This window comes from Camelus ferus, chromosome 28 (assembly GCF_009834535.1).
Source record: "Camelus ferus isolate YT-003-E chromosome 28, BCGSAC_Cfer_1.0, whole genome shotgun sequence".
NCBI classification, from domain to species: domain Eukaryota; kingdom Metazoa; phylum Chordata; class Mammalia; order Artiodactyla; family Camelidae; genus Camelus; species Camelus ferus.
In genome coordinates this window covers 1,014,071-1,027,747 of record NC_045723.1, presented here as the reverse complement: position 1 = coordinate 1,027,747, position 13,677 = coordinate 1,014,071, and the positions used below count along the sequence as shown (strand labels likewise).

Sequence of the window (13,677 nt, the reverse complement as noted above, 5' to 3'; positions counted from 1 at the left end):
TTGAAAAGAAGAAATCCAGAGAGATGTGCTACAGCACGTGTGCGCTCAAGACATCCAATGAGGCTGCCTTTACCATAGGATCATGCTCAGCGTCAGTGCAAGTGTTAGACTGAAGCCACTGAGAAAAGTTTCTTTCTCACCAAAACCTTGTCACAGAGCAGACGGATGAAATAATGCTCGTCCACACGGGAGAAGCGTCTCTTCTGTCTACTTTGGAGGGGCTATAAATAGCTCCTGGGAGAACATTTTTCTATAATTAGCTTTTCATTTCAAGTGAACTGTGTGTGATGAATTTTGTATCACTAAACATTCTTCCTGGGCAAGTAAATGGTAGATTATGCATCGGTTAGTATAGAAATTTAACTATTTGAACAGCGTTGCCCAGAAGTCAGAGAATTTTTAAATGAGACAGAAACCACTCTAGGAAATGAATTGAAAATGCCCACTTAAGGTCTAGGGGCTCTTCCAGACAGACACACGAAAATGCATTAAATTACCTCTTAGTTGAGTTAAATGGGACATGAACTGAGAAAAGCAAAAGACAACGGGGACTTGTGTGTCAACACAGCTGTCTCTCTGCCCTGTGTTTAAAGGGTGTTTCTTGCACTGGTTGGAAAAGCGCATGTCTCAGCAACTTATCCGGGCCTTTTTTCTTTTTCGTACTTAAATGTTTTATTTTATATATCAAATATCACAAATAATAATCAGTTGGCTTTAGACTAATTCCTTATTTTCACTTAGGCTGTTTGCAATGCAATTGAGAGAAAGTATTTTGGAACACAAGCCTACAGAAGGCAGGCCAGGCGCAAAGGCCTTATAGAGTCAAAGTGATGCCTTCTGTCAGAGTTGCGCCGTAGCTTGGACTCTGAAACCCCCTCAGCTAATTGCAGGAGCCAAGAAACACCCCTCCTCCTTCTGGCACAACCACAGCTCACCCCTCCTTGTGATCCTAGGCCCTTCCTTCCCCCAGCTGCAGGCACCCTGCATGCAAAAGACCTCTCCCATTCAGTTTTCTGCCTGCTTTGAAGCCAGTGTTCCTTCCCTAGGCCACGAGCTCACCATGTTCTACAGGCTGTGAAAGGCAGGGGTGGTTTGTATACTTCCTTGGAGCTACTCACAGTCTGAGCTGAGCACTTCCCCAAGGAGACAAACTATTTCCTGGAAGAAGGGCCATATCCCTGGCCACCACATGGAAGGACAACCAGACCTAACAGCTGCGCAAGACGCCCCCCTTGGGCTGGCCTGCACTGGTCTCGCTCTCACAGGCCATGAGGAGCTTGACTGTCCCCCCAATTTTCTCTTTCACAGGAGACCTTTCTTTTCCAGCCTGTGACCTAGAGCTGGTTTGAAGATACATCTGTTTACAAAAGGACACTCCCATCCAGGCCATCACCACAGTCCACAACTTGGCGAGATGCCACTATGCCAATAACACATGTATTGACCCAGGGACCTTATTTCCTTCTACAGTTTATCAGGACCCAGCATTGCTCTTTTGCCCACCCCAAGCCTGCATGCTGCAATTCTATTTTAGGCGCTTGGAAGATAGCTGCTTCCAGAACGGAGTAAAGATATTAATAACCGATGTATCGAGAGGAGAACAAGAGAAGACGGAGATGAGGAATGTGGATCCGCGGAGCAGCACATGCCTGCTTTGGCACCAGTTCATTATCCAGCAAGATCTCATGGGAAGTGAACGATGCCACGAATATCTCTGTGTTGGCATCCGACACAGCTGAGTGCTGGATCGGGTGGGAGGGAAGGAGGGAGGACCGGGAGCTGACGTCTTACAGCCCAGATCAAACCCTGCCCTGCCGTGTGTTTGCCAAGGGTCTGCGGGCACCCTGAGCCTGAGTCGGATTCCTTATCTGTCACCTGGAAATCATAAGCCCCTTTTTTACAGGGCCTTCTGAAGATGAAATGAGGTAATGAATACCTGGCATGTTACCTCTTCTTACTGAAAACATCATTTGCTAAAATATCAGTTAAAAAACCCTCTTATCCAGACACCGGAGTATTATTCAGTGCTAAAAAGAAATGAGCTCTCTCACGCCATGAAAAGACACTGGAGAAAGCTTAAATGCATTTTAGGAAGTGAAAGAAGCCAATCTGAAAGGCTAGATACTGTGTGATTCCAATTATCTGACATTCTGGAAAAAGCAAAACTATGGAAACAGTAAAACGATCAGTGATTGCCAGGGTTTTGTGGGGAGGGAAATAGAGCACAGAGGATTTGAGGGGCAGTGCAAATACTCTGTGTGACCCTCTAACGGCGGATGCGAGTCATACATTTATCCAAACCCATCACAGTACAACACCAAGAGTCAACCCTCATGTAAACTGTAAAATTTGGGTGACAATGACATGTCAATGGAGGTCCACTGATTGTAAGGATGGACCTCTCTGGTGGGGGTTGTCGATGGCAGGGAGGTTGGGGGGAGGGGAGTCAGGGAGTATATGGGAACTCTACTTTCTCATCAATTCTGTTGTTCACCTAAAACTGCTCTAAAATTAAAGAATTTTCTTTTTTTTAAAGATCATCTTAGAAGAGAAAACAATGGGATCTAAAATCAAACTTTACTAGAGACAACATGCTTGAAGGGACTTCCTCAAGGAGCTTAAGTGTAAGAAAAGATTACTCTCAAGTGGTCTTGTATTTTCAATAGTTTTACCACCTCTTTTTCCAGCGCACGTATGTCTGTGTGTGAGTGGTGTTTGCACACACTCACACGTGTGTACCATTTCCTCCTGTGGTCCTCGGAAGCACTGCATTTAACAGGTGGGGATTAGCTGAAGCTTTGAGGCTTTGTCACCTCCAGACTCTGCCAACCCAGATTTCTCTCTGAGCTCTCCATGCCAGCTTGGTAAGAAAATCTTACTTCATTCTTTAGCTTGCCAACCACCTGATCTAACAGGAACCAGTGCCAAGTCAAGTCCTCACTCTCCCAGGCAAGCTGCACAAGGCCTCGATTTTCCCCTGGTAGCATCCTCAGGCCCACGAGAGAGCCTGCTGCCGGGAACACATCCCTGCCCTGCACTTTTCTGTCCCTATGATGCTTCTGCACAACCAAGGCCTCCAAATTCTCACCTTGATATTTCACATGCAGGTGGACATCGTTGAATCTTTCTTCTGTCGCTGCTCTTAAGCCCTGCCCTCTGAGTATTCAGTCTCTGGCTACTGAGGCCTCTTCTTCATCCGGATACTCTCCCTCTTGCCTTGGTTGCAACAATTTTCCTCCCTCGCGTGATGTTATTTTACTTAATGATGCATGGTAGTGTGTTTTATCTTTTTTCAACTTTAAGTGAAAACTGATACTCAGAGGTAAGAATCCATAAAAGAGCTTCTGGACATTCATATATGTGTGTGTGTGTGTGTGTGTGTGTGTGTGTGTAGATAGATAGATAGATAGGGATGTATATATATGAAGGCCCTTCTATCTTGTCATTAAAGCCATGATGCATAGAACACAGGACATCGGCATGTCGTTCCTGGGTTTCCTTGACCAACCATACATGCCTAATGGGGTCCCCAGGCCTGAGCTACTGCTGTAGTCCTTATAATCACCCAGACATTTTTTCCTGTCTATAGCTGGATAGATGGACACCTCTAGTGTACATATTTTGAGAATTTAATTGCATAAATATTTTAAATTAGAATCTGCCCCAACTTCTATGAAAGAAAAGAACATCTGATTAGACTGCAAAAACTTTGAATGGTTTCTCTGCTTTCCTCAAAGACTGATGTAACTGACAACAGTGAAACATTTTGATCCTCCCCTTCGTAAATTCAGATTCTTTGAAAACTAGCTGGGGTTCCTGGATATACCACTGCAGCATTCAATTAATAAAGCCATGTTTTTTAAAAGGATGAACCACATAAGATTTGAGAAATTCCTCCAATTGGCAATGTGGTTTTGAGATGGTTCCTTTGCTCTGTGCTGCACATTTTCAATAGTGGCTAGATTATGATCCACCTTGACTTTATTATCCGGTTGATGAAAAATCCAAGCGCCAATGTCATCTCCTCCATGAAGCCCACCCTGATTCTTTCCTTTGAACCCATGTGGTACTTTGTCTTCCTGGCATGTGCCCTCTTTGGCCTCATTTGTATCCTGGCCTCTACATTGTAAACCCTCCTGGTACAGACATAAACTGCTAGAAAGTTTCCCTCCATCCCTCACAGGCCAAGCCCAACCTGATTCAAGACAAGCCTTCAACAAATGCCAATAAAAGGAACTAAAGTGCCAAATGCATAGAATCAACAGGAGGTAAACTTTCCTCTTCAAAGGTCCTTGACATTTTTGGGGACAGGGCATGTTGTGATCTGGTCCCAAATGGGTTCTGTGCTGCAGACTCCATTCTCCCCTTATGGTCAGACAGGTGTCCTGCCCCAGTGGGATTAACACTAGGAGTTTCAATGCAGTCTGGAATTAGTACAACCACACATACATCTCCATGATCAAAAGGAAGAAACCACACATTTAATAGGCTATCCTTTTACCAGGCAACAGGTACAAACAGACCAGAGCAAAAATACTTGTTGCACTATAGAATAACTTGATGTATTATTTCTGTAGGCCATTTGTTTCCTAAGAGATCCCTAATGATCGTTCAACTAGTTCCCAAAAGGGAGGAGGAGGAGGGAGCTGGAATCTCTTTCAAAGCAAGAAAGGAAGGGAGGTGGCTTTCAATTCTGCATTAAATCCGGTTAAAAGCACACAACTTTATCCTTTAGCAGATATTAGTCATGGCCACGCTTTCAGGGCAGGGCAAAACCTCCTGGCCTGAAGGAAAGGGAGGGGGTAGAAAAACAAAGCAAAATAATATAAAATTTTTAAATGTTCTGCTTTTGGAAAGGGAGCGACTTCAAAACCACCATGTGCCAAATGCCTCCTCCTCCTCCTTGAAAAGCCCTCCAAGTCAGAAGCAAGCCTGAGAATAACAGCTCCTCTTAGGATGAGCAAACCTCCTGCAGCTGATTATTTTTCAGGAGGAGAATTAGACAAAAATAATACAAGTGGGAAATAAAGAGAATGACCTACTTTACAGGGGGGAAAAAGGAGCTCTGTGTGAGCGTTTTGATCTAATTGACGGTGCTGAGGTTATGCCCAAATAAGGCGCTGTGGGTCGGGTCTGCGCGGGAGAGGGTTTGTCTTGAACTTGAAGGGGGAGAGGATAAAGTAAGGGCCCTGGAACCGAGTTGGGGGGGGGGGTGACTCCAGTCCACCTCCCCGACTGGAGGACAGAGGAAAGGCCCTAAGAGATTCTTTCTGGCCACAAAACTGAGTCTGATAGAAAAGGGCTGGTGGGGGCGCCTTCCTCCCCTGGGCTACTTGTCGGAATGTGAGAAGGACCCAGGGACATTCGAAAAAGGGCTGCTGGAGCCAGAACGCTGCGCCAGGCACTGTACCTCTGTGATGTCTGGGAAGGGTGACCTCCCGGGGGCTGCAGACCTCTCCCCTCCTTTGGGCTTCTCCCGAGGAGCCTCCACGTGGGGAACGCCGCCGCCCGGGATGGAGTCCGGGCTGCGGGTCTAGGGAACCTGGTCAGCGCTCCGGGCCTCGGCGGGGCGCCTGGTCTCCCTTTCCCACACGACTCCGTCTCGGAGCCGCGCAGAGATCGGACAGCAGCTCCTAGCTCCTAGGGGCTATTGACGTGCATTTGTCTCTGCTGGGCGTTTGCGGGAGCCTTGCTGAAAGCCTCCCTGTTTTGCGCGCGCCACTCCAGCTTCTCCTTTTCTTGGATTCTCGCCTGTCTCCTCCCACAGAGGGAAAAAAAAAAAAGGTCACGTATGTTTGGAAAAATATGTAGGTCAGTGGAACATTTCCTGCACTGGTGCAAAAGGAGAGGAGGGCAGCGGGGGAGGGGAGGGAGCAGCAGCGTGGAGCTCTGGGTGCGCGCTCCTGGCCACATCCCCCCTCCCCAAGTGCCTCTGCCTAGGAGGCGGGCAATGAGCCGGCTCCTTTCCATCCTTGACCCATTTTCCGGACCGGCTACATTCGCCTTGGAAGAAACCCCTGATCGCTCCTCCCCAGCAGGCGCTGCGGTCCCCCGGGAACAGCGCTCGCCGGCGTCTCCCCGACCCCCGCCGCCGCCGTTCATTGAGAAAGCGCAGTGGTCCGCGCGCAGAGACGCGCCCGATGCGCTGGCTCGGGCTCCGCGTGCAGGCCTACCCCGCGAGGACCGCGTGCAGGGGACCACGGTGGTGTGCTCGCCCCTCAACGGACGGGACGGCGGGGTGGCAGCGGGCAGGGCGAGGGTCGGCACCAGGCAGGGGAGGAAGATTCTCTACCATCCCCATTGACAACTTGAACGGGACCTCAGCGGGCAGCCCCGCCTCCTCTGGCCTCCCCTCCGGCCAGTTCCCCTCTAAGCACACCCCTGCCCCCGCCCCGCGCCTAGCCGCGACCCCGCGCCCCTGGCCGGACCCCGCCGACCGTCCCTGGCAGCCCAGCAGAGGCGGTGGCGGCCTAGGGCGCGGGTGTCTGCGCCGCCCAGGGAAGCCGGGGATCCGGGGGTCCTTCTGCCCGTGCAGCGCGCAGGGTGCGTGTCCCAGGCTGGGTCGCGGCCAGGGCCCGGCGTGCGGCCAGGAGGGACCCGGCCGGCGGCGGCAGCGGGAGCGGAGGGAAGGAGGAGGAGGTGGAGGAGGAGGAGGAGGACTCAGAGGAGGCGGGAGGAGGGAGGGGGAGGAGGAAGAGGCGGCGGCGGCGGCTCTCCCCGCCGGCTCTGCGTGCGGAAGAGTTTGCCGCCCGAGCAGCCGGCCTCCCGCAGGAGCCAAAGAACCGGCGGCAGCGGCCCGGGAGCGGCGGCCGCGTAGCTCCGAGACCTGCAGCCGCGGCGGCGGCGGCGGCGGCAACAGCGAGAGCAGCGCCTCCCGCCGCCGCCCGGGAGGAGCTCGCCGCGCCCGCTCGCCGCTTCGGCTCCCAGCGGCGGCGGCGGCGGCGGCGGCGGGAGGCGCGTCTCCCCGGCCCAGTCCGCGCCCGGCCCCGCGGGGCCGCCCCGGCCCGCTCCGAGGTAAGGGCCGCGCCCAGGGACGCAGGGGGCCCGGTGGGAGGACGTGCGCGCGGGGTCGCGGGACTCGGTCACCTGCTCGCCGGCGCGGTGGACGCGCGGGGCCCGGAGCGGCGCTCGGGCCCGGGACTGCGCGGCGTGGGGGTCGGGGGCGCGGGGCGCTGGATCCCCACCGTCAGCCCCCGGTCCCGCGGCCCGGACGTCAAGTCCTGCGGGGCCACAGCGGCGGCCCGGGTGGTAGGCTCAGTGTGCGTCTTGCCGAAGGAGGCAGAGAACAAGACACCCCGAACCTCCGGATTTGGGGTGCTCAGAGAGTACCGTCGGGGTGGGTGGACGCCGTGCCCGGTTAGCAGCCTTGAGGGTCGCCCATTGGCCTCTCAGAGTCCCATCGCGCGCCCTCCGGAGAGTGGGCCGCCAGGGACCCCTGGAGAGGGCAGCGTGCGCGCCCCGGGCCCGAGGTCTCTCCGGGTCCCTGGATCGGGATAGGAATTGGTTCCGGGCCGGAATGGGTGCGGAGCCTGACCCCTGGACGCCTAGAGAGCGCGTAGCCCGGCCCTTCGCGTCGCCTCGCCACCGGGAGCTCCCCAGGTTGGATGCCAGCGTGGTGTTTTGTTGGGAGGTGTGCCCCCTCCCCGAGCCGAGGCGGGAGGCTTACCTTTGACCTTTCTGTAGAGCCGCGCAGGGTCGGTAACCAGAGGCTAGGGACAGGGACCGAGGGGCCAAATGAAAACCCAACCCCGCTCCTCTGCCTGCCACTCCTTAAGTGCTCAAGGTAAGAAAGTTTGTTTTCAGCCCTGCGATTCATAAATAATTAGTAACCAGTTTTGTTGATTAAGCAAGATGGAAACCTTCAAAATACACACGCACTTCCAGAAAGTCTAAAAGCTCCCATGGTTGTATCCGGTAGGCTTTAGCTCAGAAAGTTGAAAGCGGGGGGAGTTCAACAGGTGTTCAGAAGGGGTCGGAAAGGGGAGAGCTCGGTGAGTTTTTGTCTTTAGTCCCTGTTCCTTTGAGTCATTAAATTGGCCTGTTTCTTTACGGTAAAATATTGAATAGTTATTAAATTAACTTAATCAGCAGAGATGAACTGGTCATTCTTGATCATTTAGAGCCCAGACCTTCTTTTCTTTGGTAGGAGGGTTTTCCTGGTTTGGACTTTCTAGATAATTAGCTCTAAAGCAGTTCCTGGCGAGGTGTCTGTCTCAAACTGACTTGGTCCCTGATCAGTGAATTGACCAACTCATTATGGCTTGCATTTAAAACACAGCAAGTTTTAATTGCTTTTCCTTGGGAGGTGTCAGTTCAAAATTCAAGTAGTAGCTCTATCTTTCTGCCCCTAAGATTTCTTAAAGGAAGCGTTTGCCAAAAATAACCCCCAAACGTATTTTAAATGACTCCCAAATATAGTGTTTAAAAGAGCTCTTCAGACTTGGGCCACTATTTTTCAAAAACAAAAATCTGTCTCATTGAACAGCTAAACCAGGTCAGGTAGACGTGTGGGCATTTCTCAGCAGTCTACTGAAAGATTTAGTTAAAAATAAAGTATGCAACATAGAGACTCTCAGTAATTGTCTTCCATCTCACAGAGAGATGTGGAGTGTGGCTTAGAAGAATTGTAAATGTGCTGCTTTTAGCCATTTTCTTCTTAGGAATCGATGCCTCTGTTTATTTGCTGATCTGTCCCACTGCGGCAGATGTAGGGTTGATTTTATTCTCACTGCTCCCCAGAGTGACTCCCGTGGAGGCCAGAGAAGGGAATATATTCTAGAGGAAATATGTTATTAATAAAACGCTACCCCCCAAAGAGTTAAACGTGCCAAGAAAAGAACCAAGTGAGGCTTCACTAATTAGTATGATGGAAAAAAAATTCCCTGATAGGAGGAGAGAGCGCTCAGATGGTGACTAAATTTCTTTCTGTAGAAAATGACAATGATTTTTAAGCTCATTTGGTTTTTTTTAAGAGTTTGGGCCCTTTTTACTATTTCTAGGTATTTAATAATGAAAATGATAAAAAAAAAAAGTAGTTAAAAATGACCCACATCACTTGATGGGTATCGTTATTAAGTTGAATTCATCTTATTTTTTTTAACGATCTTTCTTAACCCTTGATAGTCTTTAAAGCTGGCTCTAAACACTGCCACTAATTTTTAGGTTACAGATTCAAAATTAATGATTTTTATCAGATTGAGATAATAATGCATACATATGCTTTTTATGTCACCACTTTTATATGGTTTTTCATAAGTCTGGCTTTGGAACCTTAAACATCCAAAAGGCTAAGGCCTTTTTCTTAATGTTTAAAACAAGTATGTATTTTGTTCTTTACATGAAAAGTCAGTTTTTCCATTGTGATCCAGACACTGATTGACCCATGCTGATCCCAGGCAGGAGGCGGCATCTCTTCCCCAAGGGAGGTCGGATTGTGAGGTGTTGAAAATAGCCCAGTGACTCAGTATTGTTGGCTTTTTACACCAAGGTCTAATTGGCCTTGGCCGCATCATCAAAGAAGCATCTAATTGAGTTTTGCATTTAAATAGTGGAAATGGTACTTGATGCCTTATTTGCTTACAGAAATGTGTGATTAGCACGTTCCCGGTCTCCATTCTATCTGTAGCAAAGATAGGAGGTCAGGGACTGCCACATTCATATTCCCCCGCTCATCCCTGTGAGGCCTTGTTCATCTTAGATGCTCACTAAGTAGGTTAGGAAATGAGCTGACTTGTCGGTGATAGTTATCCAAAGGTTACAAGTTTCTGAATGCTAATGGGGTACTTAACTCTGAGTAATTCTCATTTAAATCTGAAGATGATTAATAGCGCCTTTGAGCACTAAATAAACACTTATTAAATGTGAACATATGTTTAAAAGGGGAATGTTTTTGAATGCAGCCTTTATCTAAGGCACTACTGTTTCTCACTGAATGCCTTGAGACTGGGGACCACTTGGCATTTGAAGCAAAGTAATCTCTTAGGTAAAGTTCCCCCAGAGATCACTTGAGCTTCTGTGGGTCATAAGACTGTGTGGTTTCCATCTGATGATTCAGAACAGAAATGGGAGAGCTTATCTTCTACCATGGTGTGAGGGGAAAAAAACATTGTATTAAGAAGGTGGAGGGTTTAGAACATCATGTCTCAAACTTTACAACAAGTGGCGCCGAGTTCCTGGGGACCTGTGAGATGCAGGCACTGACTCAGGACTGGGACCTGGGAATCTGCATTTCTTACCAGCTCCCAGGTGCTCTGGATGCTGTGACACTCACTAGGAAGTTTCGGGAATTTTCTTAGTTCAATTCAGCCTGTGATACCAAGCATCTACTGTGTAGTAGGCCCAGGAGATAGAAAAAGAAAGAACATGGGTCCTCTCTGCCCTCAAGGAGCTTACAAGTTGAGGGAGCTTCTTTCTAGACTGAAATGAGGCTGCAGGACACCACTGTCCAGTGTAGGGGCCAGAGAGGGCCCCAGGAAATGGAATTTTCCCATGCTACCGATCTTGACCTCTGGTCTTCTTTGAATGGAAAGCCTTGTGACTTGGCAGGAAATAAAATGCAGATATTGAAATCAGACAGATCTGGGGTCACCTCCTTGCTCAGCTACTGTGTGACTTGAAGCAACTTTCTTAACCTCACTGAGCCTTAGTGTCCTGGTCAGAAAAGAGTGGAAATAACGCTTACCATCAAGTAGGTAGGATGATTGGTGAAGGACACATGTTAGGTGTCACAAAAGTGACCCTTTTATTACCATTGATGGGAGAGAGGGGCTGGTAGGCAAGGAGGAAGGAGAGGTTCCTAAAATATTTTTCCGTGTAGGTCACCAATTAGAGATTCAGGTTGGTTAATCAACAAACCCCAGGCTGACAATAGAGAACTGTGCCTGGGGCTGGAAGGTGGGCAACCATGGAAGATAATCGGATGCAAAATGGAATGATGGGGAACACACACATTTCCACTCTTCACCTGCAGTGCCCTGGCTTCTGGTGAGCCTTGGTGGTACCCTGCTAGCAAGACATTTACCTGAGGCTGTTCCTGGTACTTAACCCTGTAGGTTCTGTTGATGAGGACCAACTGGTGTTTGTGGCAGTGAGGCACTGCTTAAAAATATGTTCCAGAGGGAAGGGCATTGGTGCATCCCTGGCCGGGCACTTTTAAGGGTCAGAGCCATCAATCAGTCCTCTTCAGTTGAGTATGAATTACCTGAAGGCAGTGCAGGATGGGTTGGAATTCACCACCTGATGTTTTATACTTCATGCTCTGAGATGATTGCTTCCTCTTGACGTCTGGGGAAGATGAATATACAAGGGAGCGGTCACTTTCGCCCTGGTTTTAGGAAGGGTGGTCTGGGTGGCTCTCAAAATACTTCAACCCCTGTTGCTCTAGTGTGTATGTTTTAGAGCGCCACTGATTATTTGCAAAAGCGATTTCTCCGCTACCACTCCCACTCCATGCTCCGCCAAAATAAACCTTGAAAACCAGGTGTAGGAGAAGAGCAACAGCCTGGGACATGTGTGAGGGAAGGACGCAGTAGAGCAGGGGTAGGAGCCAAGGCAGATCTGGGCAGGGGACGGGGGACTGGTTAACAAGGAAGGGAAGTGGGTGCAGGGAGCATCCGAGCACCCAAGATGGAGATCATAGCAGAGGCAGGGCCAGACAGTAGGAGGTGGGACCCAGGGACCTGCTGCTTTGCTGAATCCATGGAGGATTATGTCCCGGGTCACTGAAAATCGCCCGGGCTTCCAGTGGACACAAGCCCTCCCCAAGGAAGGCAGGTGACAGAGCCGAGCAGCGTGACCCTTCCAGACTCTTCTGAACCAAAACAGGCACTGCGTAATTTTCCAGGGGATATCTGTCCCCCTTGAAAGTCAAAATATTGAGAACTGGAGAACATTTTAAAAGTTATTATCTTTCTGTTATGACAGTATACTTATTTCTTGGCAAATATAGAAAAGATTGAAGAAAATGGAGATTACCCACAATCTCGAAGGTATTTCCCTTCAGTCTTTTTGCTATGCATTAAAATTTTTTTTATGTTAGATTTTTAAAAATTAATATAATCTTGTAAAATTTTCAAATAATCCAGAACTACTTCTAGGGGGAAGATCCCCTTTATCCCCTGATCCTACTTAAGAGTCACCCCCTTTTTTCTACCTGGTGGAAACCTGATTTTGCTTGGGAGCCTTCCTTCCTCCACATGTCTCAGGGGTAAATCCTGATTGGCCAAGCAGCCCTGGTGGACCTGCTGTCCTTGCCAGTGATTGGCTCCGGTGAGCATGTGGACTTTGTCCTGGCCAACTGAATGTGATTGGCTGCGTGCGTTCCTGGGAGGCTTCCCTGGCCCTTGGAAAGAGGCAAGGGAGGAAGGAGCGCTTTTCTTCTCCTGGACATGATGCCCGTAAGTGGGGCAGCCGTCAGCCACCAGAGCAGGCTAGGCCAGGTCCCAGCTGACCTGCCAAGGAACGCAAAGGTGAAGAATGTGGCCTCCACAGTACCCTTGACCTTCTGAATCACCAAAGAGGAGTCTCTGAGTTAGGATGTTTGGGAGATCCTGAAACCTTCCTGATCACTTAAAGCAGGGCAAGTTGGGTTTGTTTGTTAATCGTGGCCAAAAGCATCCTAACTGATGCAGCCCACCGCACCCCACCCTTTTCAGAAGGTGATTGCTGTTAACCATGCGTGTATTCTGCTAGTCATTTTCCCTGCATTTATGTGCACGTTTTCTTTTTAAGCAGACAGAATTCATTCTATGCATTTTATTTAGCAGGATTTTTTTTGGTTGGTGTGGCATGAGATTTTGGGGGGTCATTTCTTATGTCTACTTTATTCTTTTTAGAGGTTACATAGTAATATTCACTATGTATAAAATAGATGGACAATAAGTTTGTACTGTATAGCACAGAGAAGTATATTCAGTATCTTACAGTAACCTATAATGAAAAAGAGTATGAAAAGGAATATATGTATGTACATTGTGACTGAAGCATTATGCTGTGTACCAGAAATTGACACAACATTGTAAACTGACTATACTTCAATAAAAAAAAGTGACACTACAAAAGAAAAAAAAAGGAATAGCTTTAAGATGTCCGAAGTCACTAAACAACAGAAATGCAAATTAAAACTATACAATATCAGTGAGGAGGGTATAGCTCAAGCGGTAGTGCATTCTTAGCATGCATGAGCTCCTGGGTTCAATCCCCAGTACATCCTCTAAAAGTAAAGAAATCTAATTACCTCCCCCCAAATAAAATAATTACATAATACAATAATAAATTTAAAAAATACTAAGAAAAGAAACAACTCTTTAAAAAAAACTACAAGATACCAGACACAAGATATTAATACAAAAATGATCTAGATATAATTATATGAAAAAAGCAAGATGCCAAATAATGTGTCATATGTTCCCTTTTGTGTAAATATTCTATATACACTGAAATATAAAGGGATATAAATACATATAAAAAAGGTTACGTAGTAATATTCAGAAGTACTGCTGACACATAATTTATTTAACTCGTTCTCTGTTGTTAAACATTTACTGTGCTTTGTTACCACTTCTTTTGTTTGTTTGTTCGTTTTCACTTCTTGACTATTTTAAACAGTGTTTGTATTAACTTCCTTATCTATGTGTCTTTGGGTACATTTCAGATTTTTCTCAGGCAGGCACATAATAG

At 48.2% G+C, this 13,677-nt stretch overlaps 1 protein-coding gene across 7 annotated transcripts in view; it reads left to right on the top strand.

Moving 5' to 3' along the window:
• Window positions 1-13,677, top strand: part of NPAS2 (neuronal PAS domain protein 2) — a 195,022-nt gene that overhangs the window by 53,658 nt on the left and 127,687 nt on the right. For 2 of the 7 annotated variants that reach the window (XM_032469701.1, XM_032469699.1), the window contains exon 1: window positions 7,418-7,783. The exons of 1 other annotated variant lie outside the window; for it this stretch is intronic. In XM_032469701.1, coding sequence (XP_032325592.1) covers window positions 7,605-7,783 — 179 coding nt within the window. In that variant the 5' untranslated portion in view covers window positions 7,418-7,604. Of the gene's footprint in view, window positions 1-6,376; window positions 6,544-6,687; window positions 7,015-7,409; window positions 7,784-13,677 lie in introns of those variants that run through there. 4 more of the 7 variants (XM_032469706.1, XM_032469703.1, XM_032469698.1 and 1 more) reach the window with 4 other exon arrangements.